The sequence below is a fragment of the Chrysochloris asiatica genome, unplaced genomic scaffold (assembly GCF_000296735.1).
Source record: "Chrysochloris asiatica unplaced genomic scaffold, ChrAsi1.0 scaffold00020, whole genome shotgun sequence".
Lineage (NCBI taxonomy): Eukaryota > Metazoa > Chordata > Mammalia > Afrosoricida > Chrysochloridae > Chrysochloris > Chrysochloris asiatica.
The window spans coordinates 29150462-29172329 of NW_006408538.1; the positions used below are offsets into that span (position 1 = coordinate 29150462).

Genomic DNA, 21868 nt, shown 5'->3' on the forward strand with positions numbered 1-21868 from the left:
GTCGGAACCGACTTGACGGCATTTAACAACGATTAAAGACAAAGAAGATATATATGTGCTTTTTGTTTACTTTTTAATTTCTAGAGACATAAACTACAGTGCCTGAAATTAATAATGCACTAGAAAGGCTGGATGCAATTAAAAGCCAATAGAAATAGGACTAGTGAACTCAGCACCCCTCCAGGACACACGAGAACTGCCTCATATGGACATCTTTATCAGAGCTGACTGCCACATTTTTTCTCCAACAGAGTAGCTTGTGAGTACAAACCACTGACCTTCTGGTTAATAACCAAGCACTTCACCATTTTGCCACCAGCGTTCCTATGGAGTTTTACATCCACCAAAAATATCTCTCAACAATTTAGGTGAAAAAAAATTTCATAAATATCAAGTTTTCCATGACTATCATCAGTATTTGTATCAAATTCACTACAAATGCATTACAAGAAGTCCTCACTCAAGTGGAAATTTTTGCTCCTTTGACAGATGGTAAAATTGGAAGGGTCTCAGATGGTCTAACTACAAGTAAAGGGCCAACAAAGAAAGAGGAAAGACCTACAACCAGATGGATGGACACACTGGCTGCAAGACTGGGTCAGGCATAACAATTGTGAAGATAGTGCGGGCTGGGCAGAATTTCCTTCTGTTGTGGTCACTCATTCAAATTCAAAAGAGCAACATTTTCCTAAGGACAAAGTTGAGACAGGATAGGAAGGTAAGTGGAATGCATGGATATGCATATACCTGTTCACATCACAGCCCTTTTTTCTCTAGGATATATGTGTGTGCCTAGTAGTGTGAGCTATGATATTTCTAGTTCTAACTTTTTAAAGAAACACTGTATCATTTTTCACAGTGGTTGCACCATTTTACCATCTCATCCCTCTCCACAACCTCTCCAGAAGTTTTTGTTTTCTGAGTTTGTTTTTGTATTTTTAACTTTGCTAGTATTGGTGGTGTGGTGCTGAGGGTAAGCACTGAACTGTTAACCACAAGGCTGACAATTCAAACCCACCTCTGCTCCTTGAAAACCCTATAAAGGGTTGCTATGAGTCAGAACTGAATCCATGGAACTTAACAACAACATTAATATTGGGGTGAGATGATATCTCATTGTTGTTCTGATTTCCATCTCGCTAAGGAAAGAACTGACATCTCTCTAAAGGAGTCCTGGTGTGGCGCTGTGGGCTAAAGCGTCAAACTGCAAAGTTGTTTGAACTGCAAGGTCAGTGGTTTAAGCTCACCAGCTACTCCTTGGAAACCCTACACAGGGTCGCTATGGGTCGGAATCAACTCAACGGTACTTAACAACAACAAGGAAAGAACTGGAGTCCTGATGTAGCACCATAGGGTAAGCACTGGACTGCTAACAGCAGGGTCGGCTATTCAAACACACCAGCTGCTCCTTGTAAACCCTATACAGGGTTGCTATGAGTCTGAACCAACTTGATGTCACTTAACAACAACAAGGAAAGTACCATGGACTACCAGAAAAACAAACAAATCTGTCTTGGAGGAAGTACAACAAGAATGCTCCTTTGAATTCAGGATAACAAGACTTACGTCTCTCATACTTTGGACATTTTATTAGGAAGGACCAGTCCCTGGAAAGAACATTATGCTTGGTAATGTGGAGGATCTGCAAAGAGGAAGACCCAGTAAGGAGATAGATTGGCACAGTGGCAGCAAAAATTGGATCAAATGTAACACAATTGTGAGGGTGGCACGGAACCTGGCATTGTTTTGTTCTGTTGTGCTGAGTCGGAAGTGACTCTCAACACCTAACAATAACAGCAGACACAATGGCTAGCAATCACAAGCATTTCTTCATGTGTTTGTTGACCACCTGAATGTCTTCTTTGGTGAAGTGTGCTTATGTTCTCTGTCCTCCCTTCCTCCCTTTTTCCCCTTAGTTTATTTCAAGATTTTTTTTTTTGTACAAAAAGAAACCAACAAAAGAGATCCAAAGGTAGTGTGAAATTCCAAAGTTGTCTTTCCCCTTTTTTCTTGTTTTTTTAACTAAAGATGTTGCTTAACATGTTCTGGTCTTTGGTTTATCTCATTTCCCAGGTCTCTTATTTGATCCTTTCTTTCCAAGCCTCTTGGAACCCTTCCCAAGAGCTGTCTTGACCCAGAAGCTAGACACATCATCACAGCTCCTGCAGGCATTCCACTTGAAGCCTTTCTTCTTTCCACCAAAACCAAATTTCTGCTTTTTATAGAATCATTTGGCACTGGGTCCCTTCTACATCTGCTGGACTTAAGTTTTTTCCTTCATGCCACGTGCATTGGGTTTCTGATCTCCCTCAAGGAAATCCAGTATATCAGGGAAGCTTTTCTGATATTTCTTAATGACAATCATCATATGTGTTTCCTCACGCTGCCTCTTCTGAAGAACCTCTGTTTGTACCTTTGTTTCGTATTTCGTATGTGCTCATAATTAATTGTTTAGCCTTTTTCAGACTTCTGCATGGCAGCCTGTTTGGTCTGAAGCTCTGTCAAATCTTCTGCATTTGCTGATCAGACTTGGCCATCTCTGCAAAATAATCGGTGAGCCTCTTGGTAGGGACTTAAAGCAGATGGAGGCTGGGTAGTTTTGCAAGCACAGCAGCCTGAACCTGGCGGTAGAAGATCTCCTGCTGGAAGTCGTCAAGGTCAACAGCTTTCTGACCCTTGTTCTGAGTTGTTGACTGAGGTCCACTGGCTTCTGACACTGGGCCCAGGGTCCAGCAAGTCTTTCAACCCATTCCAGATCCTGCTTGAATTCAGTCCAACACGTCTTCAGGCCAGCCACGTCGGTCGCTGCCTTCAGGAGCCCTCGGAAAACGCATCCTGCAACTCTCAGTTGATGACAAGAGAATCATCAGAATCTGAGTCCAAACCCGAGACTTGGGGGTGTGTGCATCTTGCAGCACACATGCATACCCAAACACCTACAGAAGTAAGCACCATACCCCATGTCTGGTGGGCTGAAAAAGAGTGACGCTAGTCCGTGCCGTGTGTTTTCAGCTCCTCAGTTTTATTGGGCTGCTTCACGTGGACACCAAACACATCGGCACCAGCGACCCCGAGCTCCAGTTAAACTTTTTCTCTGCCCTTTTTAAAATTGGATTGTCTTTTTGTCATTACTATAAATTGACGTTTTCTATAAATTTTAGAGATAACCCCTTGTCCAATAAATATGTCAAAAATATTTTTTCTCCAATCTGTACATTCTCTTTTTACCCTTTTGGTGAAGTCTTTTGATGTGCATAATGTCTCATTTTTTAGAAGGTCTTGGTAATCTAGTTTGTCTTCTGCTATTTGTACATTTTAATTGTTGGATAATGTGTTTGTGCCATGTATTAGGGCCCCTAAGTTTGTTCCTTTTTTTTTTAAATATCTATGATATTTATGGCTTTAGATTTTACAAGTAGACCTGTGATCCATCCAGAGTTAGTTTTGTATATGATGTGAGATATGAATTCTGTTTAGTTTTTCTACAAGTGAATATCTGGTTTTGCCAGCATTATTTGCTAAAGAGACTTTATTTTCCCCCATCTGGTGGTTACATATCGGGCTGTGAACCGCAAGGTCAGCAGTTCAAAACTACCAGCTGTTCCACAGGAGAAAGATGAGGCTTTCTGCTCCCGTAAAGATTTACAGCCTCGGAAACCCTGTACAGGGTGGCTATGAGTTGGAACCAACTCCACCACACATAACAACAAAGTGGGTTTTAGCCCTTTGTTCAAGATCAGCTGTCCATAGGTGGATGCACATACCTCTGGGTTATCAGTTCTATTCCATTGGTCTGTGTGTCTAATTTGTAAACAACAGACTCTTTTGACTGCTGTGGCCGTATATGAGGTTTTGAGACTGGGGAGTGAGGCCTATAACTTTGTTCTTCTTTAGTAGTGCTTTGCTTATCTGGAATCTTGTTTCTTTCCACAGACAATTGGTGATTAATTTTTCCTTCTGTTCAAAGCATGATGGTGGCGTCTGAATCTGAGTTGCATGATATCTGTAGATCATTTTGGGTAGTATTGACATTTTCACAATGTTAAGTCTTTCTGTCCATGAGCATGAACATGAGCCAACTGCAAGGTGCATCCTTCCACTTCCGGAGGTCATTTCCAGTTTCTTGTACTTTGTATATGTTTTGTATATCTCTGGTTTGATTTATTCCTAAGTACTTCATGTTACTTCATGTTAATTTTATTCCTAAGTGCTTACAGTGGTTACTGTAAATAGTGTTGTCCTGATATCCTTTTCAGAATTGTCTTTGTTAGTGTAGACAAACCCAGGGAATTCTGTATGTTGATCTTGTGTCCTGACACTTTCTTGAACACTTCTAGTAGTTCTCTTGTCCTCTGAGGAAGTTTTACTGCCTTGGTTCTAGGGGGAAAATCTTGAACTTAGAAACTTAGGGGAATATTGCATTTCTCTGTGGACATCCAGGGCTCATGTTTGGAATTAAATAAATATGATTAAACAATTTGATGAAAAACAATTTGCTATTAACTGCCAAGTGGCTAGATCTGTTACACTCAGGCCTATAGGGCCTCAAACCTCTGCACAGTCTGCAACAGTTAAGTGCCGTCAAGTCAGTTCCGACCCATAGTGACCCTGTATAACATTTCTGAGGAGAAGCCGGTGAGCTTGAACTGCCAACCTTGCAGTTCAGATGGCTTTGCAGTCTGGCGCATTAACCTACAGTGCCATACTTTCTTTTTTCACTGATGTCCTTGCCTGAATTTGGTATGAGGGTTATGCTCACTTCATAAAATATATTCGTAAGTTTTCCATTCCTTTCTGTATTCTGGAATAGTCTGAGTAAAATTGGTGTCAAACTCTTCTCTGAATGTTTGGTAAAATTCACCAGTAAAACCATCTGAGCCTGGACTTTTTTGGGTTGGGATTTTTTGATGATCTGATCAGTTTCTTCTTTTGTAATAGGTCTGCTCAAGTTTTCTACTGCACTCTGTTCATTTAGGTAGGTCATGTTTTTCTAAAAATGTATTTATTTCTTCTAGATTGTCAACTTCATAGTATTCTGGTACAATCCTTTTTAGTTCCCTTAGTTCTGTTGTGACATTACCCAGATGGTTTCTTATGCATTTTATTCGCATCCTCTCCCTTTCATTTGTTAGATTTGCCAATGGTTTTTGAGGTTTATTAATCCTTTCAAAGAACCAACTTCTTGTCTTGTTATTATTTAAATTGTTTTTCTGTTTTCTATTTTATTTGTTTCTGCTTTAGTCTTTGTTATTTCTTTTCTTCTGGTGACTTTGCTGGTCTTTCTCTAATTGTTGAAGATGTATTAATGTGTTCATTTTAGTTCTTTTTTCTTCTTGGATGTGTGTGTTTATTGCTATAAATTGCCCTCTCTTGTGCTGTTTTCCAAAGTTTTGGTATGTTGTGTTTTCATTCTCATTTGTTTCTAGGATTTCTTAAATTTCATTTTTCTTTTTTTCTATTACCCAATAGCTTTTATCAGTTCAGCTCTTTTACTTCCTCATTGCTCTAATTTGCTTTAGCTTCTCTGTACTCAAGAGTAAGTTAGAGAGTCTCTTTGACATCCATTTTGGTCTTTTTTTTCCTTTCCTGTCTTTTTAATGACCCTTTGCTTTCTTCCTGTATGCTGTTCCTGATGCCAGCCCACAACTTTTCTGGCCTTTGATCATTAGTATCTAACACATCAAATTTATTCTTAAGATGGTCTCTAAAATCAGATGGAATATATTCAAAGTTATGTTTTGGCTCTTGTGGCCTTTAAAACTTTTTCCTCAGCTTCAGTCTGAACTTGCACATGAACCTATGAGACTCTTTCACAGTCTGCCATGGCTTTGTTTTGGCTGATAGTATTGAGCTTTTCCGCTGCCTCTTCCCACACACATAGTCAATTTGATTACTGTGTATCATCTGGTGACGTGCATATGTATAGTTTTTCCCTCTTACATTGTTTTAAACAGGCATTTGCAATGAATTGGTCTTGCAAAATTCTATCACGCAATCTCCAGCATCATTTTTGACACCAAGGTCTTATCTTCCAACTACTGATTCTTCCTCTTTGTTTCCAGTCTTCTCATTTCAATCACCCGTAATTATCAATGCATCTTGATTGCATGTTTGATCAATTTCAGACTGTAGAAAATGAAATCTTCAATTCCTTCATCATTGGCTCTAGTGGTTGGTGAGTAAATTTGAATAATAGTGCTATTAACTTGTTTTCCTTGTAGGCATATGGCTATTAACCAATCACAGACAGCTCTATTCTTCAATATAGAAAATATAGAACAAAAAAAAACATTCTTATAATGTTCTTTTTAAAGATGAGTGAGACACCATTCCTGTTCAGTTTGGTATTCCTAGCGTAGTAAACATTTTGTCCAATTCAAAATGGCTAACACCAGTCCATTTCAGCTCACTAATGCCTAGGATATCAATCTTTATATGTTCTTTTTAATTTTTGACAACTTCAAATATTCCTAGATTTATACTGCATACATTCCATGTTCTAATTATTAATACATATTTACAGCTGTTTCTCCTCATTTTGATTTGTGCCACATCAAAAAAGTGAAAGTTATGAAAACTTTGCTCCATCCACATCATTCTCTACTTTGGCCAAGTTTGCTTTCAGGTGGCAGCTCTTCCCCAATCATATTCTGAGTGTCTTAAAACCTGAAGGGCTCATCAGAAAGCAACAAGTGCTGACAAGGTTGTGGAGAGACTAGAACTCTCATACACTGTTGATGGGAGTGTAAAATGGTGCAACCACTGTGGAGAATGTTACGGTGCTTTTTTAAAAAAATGGAACTATAAATACCATCTGATCCAGCAATCCCAAAACTAGGTATTTGTGTATGTCCTAGAGATATAAGAGCCATGACACAAACAGATATATGCAGATTCGTGTTGAGCACAACATTATTCATAATAGCAAAACAGATGGAAACAAACTAAATGCCTATCAGCAGATGAATGGATCAACAAACTATGGTGCATACACACAATGAAATATTACATAAATGTTAAAGAATAATAATTAATCTGCAACATGGATAAGCCAAGAAGACATTATGATGAGTGAAGTTAATCAGCTCTAAAATAACAAATGTGTAAAACTACATATGAAAAAAGTCAAGAAAGAAACATTTTGGAAGGTTACTATTAGTGAGCTCAAACGAGGCAACAGTCGTGAGGTTGGCCCAGGATCGAGCAGTGTTTCGTTCTGTTGTGCATAGGGTCGCTATGAGTTGGTACTGACTCGATGGCACCTAACAACAGCAACAACATTAGTAGGAGGGGGAAGGAAGGTAAATCACTAGCTAGAAGTCTTGTTGGTTAGTGCCATCCAGTCAGTTGACTCATAGTGACCCTGAATAGGGTTTCCTAGGTCATAAATCTTTACAGGAGCAAAAACTTTCATCGTTATCTTGGGAAGTGCCTTGTGGTTGGTAATTTAGTGTTTATACTACAGAGCCATCATGCACTAGAAGGTAGACATGCATTAACTTTATTGAAGGGAAAGGCAATATATAATAAGGGAAGGTAAGCACAAAATGATCACAGCTGAAAGACACAGAGAAGCACAACAGTTAAAAGAAACAAACCAAAAACCAAGCCCACTTTCGTTGAGTCTATGCCGACTCAGAGTGACCTTATAGGGTTTCCAAGGCTGTAGATCTTTATGGGCATCATTCTCCCAAGGAGCAACTTGTGGCTTTGAATCACCAACTTTTCAGTTGTTGTTGTTGTTATGTGCCATGGAGTCGGTTCCGACTCATAGTAACCCTGTACAGGGTTTCCAAGGCTGTAAATCTTAACGGGAGCAGAAAGCCTCATCTTTCTCCCAAGGAGCAGCTGGTAGTTTCGAACTGCTGACATTTAACCCACTGTGCCACCAGTAAATCTGTAAATTTCACAAAGGTAAATACTATCACATACCCACTCCTTCAATAACAGTAATAACAATAATCTACAAGCGGCTACACAGACAGACACTCAAGTTAAACAGAATGGGGAGCAAATGGTACTACAGCCATGAATATAGGGTTGACAGAGGCTAATACTACATAGCTATCATCACCCACCACATCTCAACTGTGCCCAGAACCCTTTCCATACCACAGTTTGTTTCTCAGAGAACTTACCCGCTGGGAGCCTGGATTTTGAGAGCGAGAGCTAGAAGTAGCACTCCTGAATTCTGCACGCACCTCCAATCTGTCACTGCTGTTGTTAGGTGCGGCTGAGTTAAGATCTACTCCTAGTCCAGCCAAGCATAATGGCCCACATGGCAGAGCAGCTGTAATCTTTATGGAAGCAGATATCCAGTGAAGCCTCTCAAGTGATTCAAACCACCAGCTTTTCAATCAGCAGCCCAGCACCAAACCGTTTGAACCACCAGGACTCCTTCATCTCCCACCTACACAGGTGGAATGCTATGTCCCACCTCTGCAATGAGAGGTGGGCCTGCCAAGCAGAGGAAATAGCAGAGTATGACACCAGGGGAAGCCTACCTTTGGACTGCCTGGTAACCTGCCTATTTGCCTTTCAACTCCTCTAGCCTTACATGAAATGAACTCAGTTTTCATTTAGGTCAGTTCAGTAAACACTACTGAATGTGAATGACAGTCAGACCCAGTGTTGACACATGTTGGTGGTGGCGGTTCCTCCAGGTTCAGTCATGACCGACAAGGCAAATTTGTAAAATGTGGGTGAACCACAACAATAACTAACAGACAAAAAAAATGCATTGACATCCTTCTAGAAATGTAATCTCCCTCTTACAAAACAAGGTTAGTGTAGGAACTGCAAAGCAACAGAATCATGGTGGCCACCTGCACTACGTTAAATGAGTGCCGCCTCCACAGTTCTGTCAATAATCCCGTCTCCCAAATCAGGTTCGGTTCTGTCATTTTTATCATCCTTGTTATTGCTCTGCTTCACCCAAATTTTTTTAATTTGGGTCTGTTCCGATTTTGCTTCGTTGGCTCTAAATGAATCAGCTCAACGGGTTCAAAGTCCTGGTTGATAGTAGTGTTAATGAAGGTAATATACCTAGTGTCATTACATCAGTTTCAAGTCATACCAACTCCATAGGACAGAGTAGAATTGCCCCATTGGGTTTTCAAGGTTATAATATTTACAGAAGCATTCTGCCACATCTTTCTCCCACAGAGCCATTGGTGGGTTCAAACTGCAGACCTTTTGATTAGCTGCCAAGTGTTTAGTCACTACACTACCAGGCTTTTTAGGTAATAGTATACCAAAACTAAGCCAAGCACACTGCCACCCAATTGATTCTAACTCACAGTGGCCCTATAAGACGGAGCGGAATTGCTCTTTAGGGTTTCCAAGACTATCGATCTTTATGGGTGCAAACGGCCTCGTCTTTCTCACCAAAGAGGCTGGTAGGTTTGAACCATTGACCTTGTAGTTAGCAGCCCAGTGTTTAATCCACTGTACCACCAGAGCTCCTTGGTGATGGCTTACCCAAAATCCACACTCATCCAGATGATCCTGACTAGAAAAACTCAGCATCAGAAGCCCCCTCCATGCCCTGCCTCCCCAGTTGAACTGACCCTCCTTCAGACAGTAATATCTCAGTCTGGAAACCGGGATTTCTTTTCCTGGCAGGCTGTCCTGCCTCCCATTGTATGGGAGGGGCTGGCAGGTGGTTCACCCCGGTGCTTTCTGTACCCTCTCCACTCTGCACCACCCAGCGTGGACACTCAAAGTCTAAGAAAGAAGCAAAGCTACCAGAGTCTTTGTGCTTCATATGCCATCTTCAGTGGTAGTTTGATTGCGGCCTCCTCCTCCAAGAAAACGTCCTGATTCCCCAGGTGGACCCCTCTTCTCCTTCTACCCTGCCAGAGTACCCCCTCAGAAGTTACCACAATTTAGGGAATCGTTTCACTCAGACCTGCCTCCCACTCTCACGGGGAACTTGCTGAAGGTAGGGACTGAGCCTGGTTTACTAGGGGTCCCTTGGCCCAACTCCAGCACCTTAGTATCTGACACTGAAGAATGCTGAGGCAGTAAAGCAACATAGAGCCTGTAGAAAGCCCTGAAATTGTGCCCCTGTCCAGACATCTGACACCCCATCTTTGATACTAATTTAGGATAGCATCAGCTCAAAATACAAGTCAAATTTGTTCATCTTTTATTTAACATATTATGAAACTACATGAAAATTACAACTACACCTTCCTTACTTTCACTAATGAAAATTAGCCTATCATGTGCTCAAAGTTCTATTTTTCCGGTTCTTTTCTTTCTACACTCAGCAGAACAAGATCACGGCCTGCCTTGATTGGTGGAGGTTCTCAATGGAGACTGCTGTGCTCAGGGAATGATAGCCCTACCTACCATACCTTAGCTACCCCTCTGCAGGAAAAGGGTGTGAAAAGAGGAAACAATGAGCAAGAAACTGAGAGACTGAAGAAAGGGAGGGAGGAAGAAAGAAAGGAAAACAAGAAAGAAGGAAGGAAACAGATTTCCCATGCCCCTAACACCAAGTGAGAAAGGAATAAGAAGTGTCTTCTAGCTTGGCTGAAGCTCCCAGAGGGTAGGGGTTGAGGAGCTGAGGTTGGGGGACCTTGCTGGCTCCAGTTGGAGGCGGGACCTCAGCCGGCTCTGGGAGGAAGCGGCAGAGCAGTGTCCCCGCAGAGGTGTGGAGTGCAGACGCACCGCGCTGAGACTCTCTGTGCTTGCTGCCTCGCTGCCCTGCCTGAGGGGGAGCTGCCACCACCATGCCCTCCTACACCGTCACGGTGGCCACCGGCAGCCAGTGGTTCGCTGGCACCGACGACTACATCTATCTCAGCCTGGTGGGCTCCACGGGCTGCAGCGAGAAGCACCTGCTGGATAAAGCCTTCTACAACGACTTCGAACGCGGCGCGGTAGGCAGGCACTGGGCCCCGAGGGAGATCGGGGTGCGTTTAGAGGGGTGCGGATTGGAGCTTGTCAGGGATGTCAGGGATGCGGATTGGAGCGCCGACAGATACAGACCCCGAGACTCTAAGATGTCCCTTCCTGATGGAGCGATGCTGTGGGCATTTCTTGTGTCCTGCTTCATACCGCAACTTCTGTGCGTGGTTCTCCTGTGGAAGAGGGATCGTTGATCATATTCACTGAGCAAGGGGTGTACTTTTTCTGCGTATGAAGCACAGCCCGAGGGGCCATATGAGCCATGTGGAGAGCGCAGAGAGCTGGGGGTCAAAAAGCTTGAGTTTGATCTGGTGTCTTGACTACTTCGTCATTCTGTCTCCTCCCTGGGTCACAGTTTCCCCAAGTGTAAATAAAAGGATTGGATTTAGGCTGATCCAGGAGTCCTGGTGAGCCCCAGGCCAGCAGCGCTAGAGGATGTCTCATAGTCTCAGGACAAGTTCCAAGGGAATTTAGAAGGTAGTGCAGAGAGGTTAATAAGGAATTGATTTGGGATTATGACACCCTCTGACATTTCCAAAAGCACCTTAATGTTTCATTAGGTCGTAGATTCACCTCCATGAAATCATGTATTAAATTGTAGTGGGAGAAGGACAAGGTACAAACTACCGTTTATAGTGAGCTGCTGTGAGCCTGGTTCTTACATGACCAGACTTCACACAACAGCAGCTCTGGGTGTGCCTTGCTGAGTAGTCTGCATACAGTCAGGTACAAACATTTATTTCTTTGTGGGTGAAACAGTGGTGGCTATGGAAGCGAATGTTCTCCACTGTTCATTGATAACCCTCCCTTTGTCCATCCTCCCCAACCATGATAATTCATTCAAATGGCACTAGTGAATAAACACCTCAGTGAGTGCTCCAGAGGCAAATTTTGGGAGAGATTTGCATGTTACCCTCTCCATTTCAGTGAGAGTGCTCCAACTCTGAAGGACTGGAGAGCCAGCTGGGTCCTACTAGCTCTAAAAAAGTCAGCTTTTAAGAAAGTTCCTGTTGATGTAATTGCTTCACACTTGATATTGCATAGCCCAGAGACATTTCCTTATTTTCCTTCTAGTGTCTCTATAAGGACTATCCTTCTCTTTTGGGTAAAGGTGAAACTAAACGTGAAAGGAAATATTTGTTGAGATGAAAGTAAAATCCTATTTTGCTAAGTGTAACAACTGTTATTGCTAACACCAGTAACAAACCAATCAACAACAAGAATTGGCAGGTCAGCATACCTCTCCTACTCCACCCAATGCACAACTCACTCAAATAATGGCCATAACTGAATTTTTCTCAATAAATTGATTGACAAATCCATAACTATTCTTCTCTGAGTTCCGTGATTAGCACAGGGCTGGGGATCAGAGTCTTCACACATGAGACTGTCATAGAAACAGTTATACTCTATGTTGTGCTGGTAGCCGGATGGCCCTATTCCCAGAGGCTACCCCAAGTTATACAAATTTGACAAGTTGATGTGCTCCTTTATCTCGTACATATAACGTTATTCAAGTCAAATGGGATGAGTAGCATAGTTCTTGTAAATCTGATAAGTTGATGTGCTCCTTTATCTCTGTACATTTAACGTTATTCAGGTCAAATGGGATGACTAGCATGGTTAGTTGGCCCATTTTCATTTCATGATAGCACTTCTAAGAATGATAAAGGCAAGAGGGTGAAGTTTCTATAATATGTTGTAATTGTTGTTAAGTGCCATTAAGTCAGTTCCGATTAATAGTGACCCTGTTTACAGTTTCTGAACCTGTCAATCTTTGTGGGAGCAGAAAGCCCCATCGTCTCCCACAGAGAAGCTGGTAGGCTTGAACTACCAACCTTTTAGGGTAAGTCCAGTGCTTCTGCTATAGAGTCAACATGTTGTTGTTGCTGTTGTTAAGACTCACTGAGTTGTTTCCAACCCATGACAACCCTGTGTAGGGTTTCTGAGGAGTGGCTGCTGGGTTTAAACTGCCAACCTTGTGGTTCAAACTGACCTAGCAGACCAGCATATTATCCTGTGGTGCCTCACCAGGACTCCACAGAGTCATCATGCAACCCTTTTAACATATTATCCTGGAACATATTCAGTAAGTGTTAATAAAGTCATAACTATATATACTTTTAAATATATTCACTGATGAATACATTCATGACAAATACATGCTACAAAATCTTCTCAGGAATAATACATTAATGAAGGTTAAATATTTCCTTCTTGTGACCCTCAATCCTTCAGTACTCCCTTGTTTTCCTCTCTGTTCCTTCTCTTCCTTCCCTCTGCCCCCTTCTTCTTGCTCTTACTCTTTCTTCCTCTAACCCTAGTCCCCAGCGTCCCTACTGTCTTTCAGTTCTACTCTCCCACACATAGCCCTCCTTTCTTTGCTGCTCTGTTTTCTTCTGTCTGTTCTGTCTCTCGCAACTTCCTCAATCCCCAGTTTTCTGTCACACATTTCCTTCTTCTTTCTGCCCCTAAGTTTCCCTAGCCACTGCTCTCCTTCTCCCCTCTAGGCCCCTTGGTCTCCTCTACTCTGCTTCTCAGTCTCCCACTCTTTATGACCCAGACTCTCCTTTGTCTACCCCTAATTTCTATCCCTCTGTACTTATAGCCTCCTTTTTCTCTCTTCCCTACCCACCCTCACTCCTCCTTGGCTCAGTCGTTACTTCATCAGAGACCCTTCTCCTTATCCAAGTCAGAGACAAATGGAAGTTTTTTTTTTATTAAATCTCTTATGAAGACTACTGAAAACTGATCAACAAATCTTTGCTGAAATATTCAGAACTTTAAAACCATATATGCAATAAGTATTTGAAAGCAACAAGTGAAACCGACAAACCAATCCTTCAGTGAATAGAGGATGGTGAATTGGCTGTTTCTTTCTCTCCAGTATAAGGGTGGATGCACCTGTCAGCACCACCCCCAGGAACACCTTTTTCAGTCTCCTTCTTCCCAGAGCCATGACTTGGGGATTTTGCTCTCTGCACCTGAAATGTCCTACTCCATGGCACCTTTACCAACTCCCAAGAGTGCCTCAAATGCCACTCTTCCATGAAGCTTGTTGATGTCCTTCCCTCTCATTCTCTGATGCCCTTCCTACTCCAATCTTCAACCCAGACCCAGACATTGTCCCTATGTTATTATCAGTCAGCTAGGCTTCGGTTCTAACCACAGCTACTTTACCTCACTGCAGAGTGGGATCATCATTCACTGCTTATAGTGCCCTCAACAGAACAGTCATAAATGCTCAGCAAATCATGACAAATGGAAAAAGAAGAGCAGACCAGCAGACCTAGTACATTAAAAGGAAGTCGGCTGTCATCCTTTGTGGCTCCACGGATCTTCCTAAGACTGTATTTTACTGTTTGGCCCCTGTAACCCTGATGTCTCCCTTGAGATTTTTCTCTGTCCTCTGTGACTTTTCCCGGTTGCTTCCCTGATGCTAGAGGCACAGCCTTGAGACTTTGCCCTGAAGGCATCATGAATGGGATCTGGGATGAACTCCTCAGTTCATTTGTCTATTGCAATCCCAGGGCTGGAACCCAAGTCAGCAAAGGCCCGAGGCTGACAGAGACAAGGCCAGACTCGGTCAGCTGGTATACTGAGTCTCTGTATGTCTGTTGGTGAGTTCGTTCCACTTGAGACTCCAAGACCTCTGCCAGCTCCAGCTGGTATGTGAGTGGGCAGGAAGGGGCACCTGGAGGGTCCATTCTTCTGTGACTTCTCAGGTGTGCCAATTGGTGTCCCTGCTGGCCTCTCCCTCAGAGAAGCTGCCCCTGTGTACTCCTTGGAGTCACCACACCCGGCTGTTGTTGTTGTTGTTGGTAAGTGCCATCAAGTCGGTTCCGACTCATAGCGACCCTGTACAGGGTTTCCGAGGCTGTAAATCTTTACGGGAGCAGAAAGCCTCATCTCTCTCCCGTGGAACAGCTGGTAGTTTCGAACTGCTGACCTTGTAGTTTGCAGCCCGATTCGTAACCACTATGCTACCAGAGCTCCTTTGGGCATGTGGCTTCTTCCTAAGAATTGCTAGAGTTTCCTTTAATCTCCTTCATTTTATTCCAGGTGTTTTCCTGTCCCTTAGGAATGTGCACCTCAGATCCCCATGAACCTAAGACTTTAGAAAGGCTATTCTCTGCCCCCTCACTCAGCTTCCCTGACATCAACACTTCCTCCCATTCTCTGAGCCATAGGAAAGCCACTTCCTCCAGAACAGTCACCCTTGGGCCTAACCCTAGGCCTTCAGGCTCTGACTTCCCTTTGCTCCAGCTGTGCAGCCAACACCAAAAATGCCTCTGAGACTCCCACTGTTGAGTTGTGGTTCAGGATTGCCTTCCTTATGGCTATTTAATCTGGTGGGTGGAGTTAGGCACAAGCTCTAGGCATGAGCATGGCTTCTATGCCTAGCTGCTTCACCAAGGCCCTTGCTGAATAGGAAGAGAGGTGGGAATCCTAGTAAGCACAGCCAGCCTGTACCTGTACCTGTGTCTTGCAGAAAGGAGCCAGTTGAAGTTCACAAGACTTCCCAGGCACAACTTCACTTAGATTTCTCAATGGCCCCACAGGTCAGATGTGCAAAAGCAGAGTCTGAGAACTGAGCAGTTTGCTGATGCCCCACAGCCAGCCCCTCTGTTGGTGGTGGTGGTGTTAAGTGCTGTCGAGTCAATTCCGACCCATAGCAACCCTGTATAGGGTTTCCAAGCAGCTGGTGAACTTGAATCATCAATCTTACAGTTCAAAAGGCTTTGCAGTCTGGCGCATTAACCCACAGCGCCTCCTCGGGGCATTCATTCAGAGCGCTCTTCTGCTCATCTAAGTCATAGCTCTCCTCCTATCTGCCCTACTCAGAAGGGAGCTCTGTCTTGGCCTTGTGGAGGGCTGAGGCCTCTGAAGATGCAAATGTCAGAACACAGATAGTCCTGGGGCTACCCAGTCCCTACTCTGTCCTTCCAGATGGGCCCCAACCCCCTAGACAAGGATTGCTAAGCCACTTGTCCCCTCAACGCCTACATGCCCTTTCTTTGGCCCCTATGACACCTCAGTCCAGGGGTCTTCCTTCTCCTTCTACTCATAAGAGATCTGTCCTGTTTCCTCTCCCCTTCTCCCAAGCCACCTGACCATTGGCTTTCCTCTCCAAATTCCCAATGAAAATCTCTTCAACAGTCTTTCTCTTCACAACTCTGCATCCCAATCCAGGCCTGCTGCATCTTCTGTGATTGTCACAGGCTTACCCCTGTGGTACAGACATTGGCTCCTAGGACTCAGTCTAATCCATGCAGCCCCTTGACAGCTCCTACTACTCCTGCTGGGCACACTGGTGGTGGTGGTGATGTGCGCCACCAAGTCGGGTTCTGACTCATCACGACCCTGTGTAGGGTTTCCAAGGACATAAATGTTTACGGGAGCAGAAACTCATGTTTCTCCCATGGGGTTACTGGTAGATTCAAACTACTGACCTTGCTGTTAGAAGCCCAATTCGTAATCCACTACACTAGCAGGGCTGTTTGTTGGGCACACTGGGATGGGAGGATTCTTTCCCTGCAACAGCTGAGAGAGAAAGAGCTTGGGCAGAGCAGAACATGTCTGATGAGAAGATACATGTGTGTAGGCACTGTCTCACTCTCCTCAGAAACTGCTCTGAGCTGACTCACCTGTCAGGACCACAGGGCCCAGAAATAAAGCTTCCACTTTCTGACCACAAGTGTCTGGCCTCTGTGGAAGCCACAGCATGCAAGTTGCTCATTTTGTTCAGAACCTAGGGTTTCCTGAAAAAATCTAACTTCCCATTATTCTCAGGGAGCCTTCCAGAAGGGAATGGGTGAAAATAAGGAGTTTGAGGAACCATATGCAGAAAGTACCCCTTCCCTGTCTCATTTACTTTACATTCAGAATTCTGGGTTCTGCTGACATAGACAGAGGTCAAAGACTGGTGAACTATGGTTTAGAAAGGGCCCTGCAGGGCGGCAAGGCCAGGGTTTTTCCCGGCAGCTACTCTGGTCATTGGCTCACTCAGTATAGTGCCTGAGTCCCTTATTCTTTTTCCTTGTTTGCCGCAGAGCTGCTGATGTGTTGTTGTTGTTGTTGTTGTTAAGTGCCATCAAGTCAGTTCCAACCCATAGCAACCCTGTACAGGGTTTCCAAGGCTTAAATCTTGATGGGAGTAGAAAGCCTCATCTTTCTCCTGTGAAGCGGCTGGTAGTTTCGAACTGCTGACCTTAAGGTTCGCAGCCCGATTCCTAACCACTATGCTACCAGAGCTGATGTGTAGAGCCATGCAAAGACTGTCCAGAGATCTGCACAGCCCACCTCCCGGGGCCAGGGGCAGCTCCGTTCTAGGGCTCTGGAAGGCAGTGCTACACATGGGCCTGGGGTGCTACCTTCTAGCAACGTAACCAGCCTCCACCCACCATCAGAACCACAACAGGCAGTGGGAACTACTGGCTCTGACTGTTCATAGCCAGCGTTCAAAGAATGGCTTAAATTCAGAGGGTTTGAATCTGTGCTACTTTATTGGTACCTGAGCCTCTCCATTTTCACTTAGCTTCTCTGTTGAGGACTAGAAAGTGATTACATGCAGACAGTAGACAGGCAGGGTGTGAGTTCTAGTTCACTTAGCAGCTGGACTGTGACTCCCTGAGCCTCCCTATCTTCACCTACAATGGATCATAACTCCATCCCCACTCCCAAAGTTGTGGTGGGGACTACCCATGGGTGAGAGCCACTTGGTCCCTGCAGCCCAGCAGGAGAGAAAGGCCAGCAGCTTCCACTGCCCCTCACTGTGAAAATGGACAACTGACAGGGATCCTCACCAAACAAGGCCTTGTGGTCATAGCAGGGATGTCCACTCCTCCAGTATGAGCCATGTGTAGATAGAAGTGTTTCCATCACTAGAGTTTATCTCCGAGAGGCAGGGACCAGCACGTCTATGTCTTCCAGGGCTTACACAGGGCCTTGTCAATAGCAGGCATCCAGTGAAGGTTTGGGCTAAATGGACTAGACATGATACGAAGGCTCATGGGACCCTGTACCGCTATGTTCTCGCTTTTCTCCTCTGCAGGTTGATTCTTACGATGTGACAGTAGATGAAGAGCTGGGTGAGATCCAACTGGTCAAAATTGAGAAGCGGAAGTACTGGCTTCATGATGATTGGTACTTGAAGTACATCACGCTGAAGACGCCCCTCGGGGACTACATTGAATTCCCCTGCTACCGCTGGATCACAGGCGAGGGTGAAATCATCCTTCGAGATGGTCGAGGTGAGCTCTTGGGGCCTCTTCCATCCCCTAGAAATTCCAGAAACTGAAAGGACTTGATGGGCCTCCTTCCTCAAAGAACCCTGGAAACAATAATGAAGTGCCCGGAGGCTGTGATGTGTTGCACACAGAGGAGGTATAGCTTTCCTCAGTATATTAATAGGCTTCTGGCCCAAAGGTTGAGGAAGTGGCCCCCCAGTCACACAGCCAACTTTGCCCTTCACTATACTACAACCCTATAGAGGAGGGAACTTGACCTCCTTTTTATTAAAGGGGAAGGTCTCTATGGAGATCCTAGGGGAGTCCTGGTATGGCACTGTAGGAGAAGCACTGAACTGCAAGATCAATTTGGACCACAAGGTAAGTGCCTCAAACACACCAGCCACTCTTTGGAAATGCTAGACAGAGTTGATTTAAGTCAGAACTGACTTGATGACACTTAGCAACAACAAAGGTCCCTAGCAGCCAATATCCATTGGATGTATAGGGGCATTCCACACTTGTCACAGTAGGGTTTGGACTTTAGACCTGAGAAGAGAAGGGGTTGACCAGGAGTACATGAGTGCCACAAGCAAACCTAGTGGTCGTGTTGCCTCAGTTGTTAAATTCAATTCCCAGTTTATCACTGAAAGAATAAAGAACCTAAAGTCAGCCCTTACAGACATGACCCCTAAATGTGCAGACCCCAATCTGGCGCTTCCTCAGGAGGTCATTCTTCATAAAGAAACCCACAATTTCTCTGGTAAGAAGTACCAGAAAGCTGTAGATGTCAGCTAAAGCTGCTGTATCTTTTTGCACGAGAGACACAAGTGAGTCAAAATGATACCATACTCAAAATCACAGCTATTCAGTTTGCTCACAGCCTAAACCTGAAATAATAACTCTTCAAATACCAAGTATCCTCCATAATCATAACAAGAAGGACAGCCTGTTCTAGGTGATCACATTTAACCTTTCCAAGGTGACAAAGCATTCCCGGTCACTAGTTCGTTTGTTCTTCACATAGCTTCGGTGAGGAATGTAGCAAGAAGAATGGTTGTTATCTCCATTCTGTGGCTAACAAGACAGAAAAAAATGAAAAAAATCCTTCTCTACCTGATGTTCTTAAATGATCAGGCCACATCCCAAGCTTCCTGACTTGGAATTTAATTGAAGAAGTCAAATTTCAAGAATATTTCTGAACTGAATAATTATGAAACTAAGATCTTTATCCCTCTCCCACATGGCAGGAAAAAGTTACAAAACACATTTTGGCTTGTGATGCCCCGAATGTGAAAAGTCATGGTGCTGTTAGGTGCCATCAAGTTGGTTCCCACTCACAGCAACACTGTAAAAGAGAAGACAATAATGTCCTACCCTACCAATAAATCTGTTTTGGAGGAAGCGCAGCCAGAGTGCTCCTTGGAGGCCAGGATGGCTAAACTTCGTCTCTCCCACTTTGGACATATTGTCCGGAGGAAACAATCGCTGGAGAGGGATGTCATGCTGGGTAGGGTGGAGGGTCAGAGAAAAAGAGGAAGACCCCCAACAAGATGGATCAGCCAGGTGGCATCATTGATGGACTCGGGTGTGGCAGCGGTAGTGAGGTTGGCCCAGGATCGAACATTGTTTCGTTCTGCTGTGCATGGGGTCGCTATGAGTCGGTTCCGACTCGATGGCACCTGACAACAACAACAACCCCAGCTTCACAATTATTCCTCTGTTTGAGCCCATGGTTGCAGCCACTTTATCAATGTATCTCATTGAGTGTCTTCCTCGTTTCCGATGAACCTCTACATTACCAAGAATGATATCCTTCTTCAAGCACTGGTCCCTCCTGCTAATAGTCCCAAGTGAGACAAAGGTCATAGGCAGAGGTAGTTAGAAAGCACTAGCTTTAAATCTCCTTCTTGCCCTACTCCCACAATCAAGACTCGGGTATTTTTATTATTGTTGTTAGTTTTGATTGTTAGTTGAGTGGAGGTTTGCAGAAGGCTTACAATGTCGAACATTGTGTTTTACATTCAAAATATCATGCACTTCATTTCAGTGTAGTGTCACTTATCCTACTTCCTCACTGTGTCCTTGTTTACATTCCTCCTTATATGTATTTGTACTGTGGCTCTTATTTCTCTAGGATACATACCAAGTAAAGCCATTGCTAGGTCATATTTGTGTTTCCAACTTTTTGAGGAAGCACCATATCATTTCCCACACTGTTGGTAATATTTTACAGTCTCAGTAGCATGTGGAAAACAGTATAGTACTTCTTCAAAAACAACAACAATGGTCAGTGATCTTGGGTACTGGTCTGCATATGTTTGTTGGTTGCCTGTCCTAGGCTGGATTCTCTAGAGATGAAAACCAGTGATAAGTAAGACTACTGACTACTTCTAGGATCGGAAGACATGCGAGCAGGTCACTGGCTCAAGTCCAAAGAACTGAAGGTTAGATGGCAAGCCAGATTCAGGATCTAGACCCAGCAGAAATCAAACAAGCTTTGACCATGTATCCAGTATAATGGAAGTGGGCCACACCTCCGAGGAAACTTCCTTTCAATTGATTGACTGTTCAAGCAGATCTCATCATGGAGTTGATTATATTAGATTTCATGATGGAGAATTGCTTTATCTTAAGTGCCAAACCACTGAGAATACTGGCCTAGTCAACTTGACACAAAACCTTAACTATAACACTGCCTGAGTGTTGTCTTTGGTAAAGTGTCTGTCCTTTGCCCATTTTTTAATTGGATTATTTGACCTTTTTTTTGTTGAGGTGTTGAAGTTTTCTGTAAATATTAGGGATTAGTTCCTTGCCAAAAAAATTTTTTCCTGTCTGTAGGATCTCATCTTTTTTTTTTTTAATGTTTTATTGTGAATTATATGATAGTTTACATGAGAGAACTTTACTTTTACATTCACTCCATCATGCATCATCTCATTGCCATGGTTCCAATGTCCTCCATGCATCATCAACCAACCAAAGGGTATATCCTAGAAACCCGCACTCTACACTTCCCCCTCCCCATCCCCCAGTTTTCAGCCCACAGTCCCTTTCCCTCTCTGGATCCAAAGTCCCCAGCCACATCACTCCACGTCATTGTCTCTGTCTCTATCTCAGGCATTTCTGTTTCTCTGGGTAGGGTCCCGCTCTCGGCTCTTCTCCGTTGATGGTCCCAGAGACCTCCACTCCTAAACTGGAGAATTAATCACTCCTTTCCTTGTTACAAAACGTCTACCTTTGCATTTCCAACCCTCATAATCCATCCTGATAAGCATTATTCACTACAGTATCTCGAGTTACCCATCTGTATTTCCTTTCATCAGCTCCTCCCAGACAGATTGAATAGCACCCACTGAAGATTCTGCCTTCCTCCATGCCCCCTAGCACTAGGTTCCCTCTTGAAAGCTTGTAAGCCAGTTTCTTGTGTTTGTAGTCCCCTCCCCCCCCCATTTGAGTATCCAATGTCCAAGTTGCCCATCTGGTCCAGGTCACGAGGGTATCATCTGCAAGTGTGGGCGCTCTTGTGCACATGTCCTCTCTTCCCCTCAGCCGGTAGCTCCACTCTCTGTGGCCACGCCACTGACTCTGGGCCCAAGAGTCCCCAGGTCTCCTCACACTGCTTGCCAACCAGGTCCCCAACTGGGTCCACAGAAGTCCACTGAACATTGTAGGGCTTAGCTTGCCGCTTCATTGCTGCTTTTACCCCACTTACCCCCATC

The 21868-nt window shown here is 44.1% G+C and overlaps 1 protein-coding gene and 1 pseudogene across 3 annotated transcripts in view; one reads left to right on the forward strand and one right to left on the reverse strand.

The window, feature by feature from the left end:
* Positions 1-2035: 2035 nt before the first annotated feature.
* LOC102813365 lies at positions 2036-2922 on the reverse strand (annotated as a pseudogene).
* Positions 2923-10656: 7734 nt separating this feature from the next.
* ALOX5 (arachidonate 5-lipoxygenase) overlaps positions 10657-21868 on the forward strand; it is an 81108-nt gene continuing 69896 nt past the window's right edge. For all 3 annotated transcript variants that reach the window (XM_006837450.1, XM_006837452.1, XM_006837451.1), the window contains exons 1-2: positions 10657-10889; positions 17972-18170. In XM_006837450.1, coding sequence (XP_006837513.1) covers positions 10740-10889; positions 17972-18170 — 349 coding nt within the window. In that variant the 5' untranslated portion in view covers positions 10657-10739. The remainder of the gene's footprint in view (positions 10890-17971; positions 18171-21868) is intronic.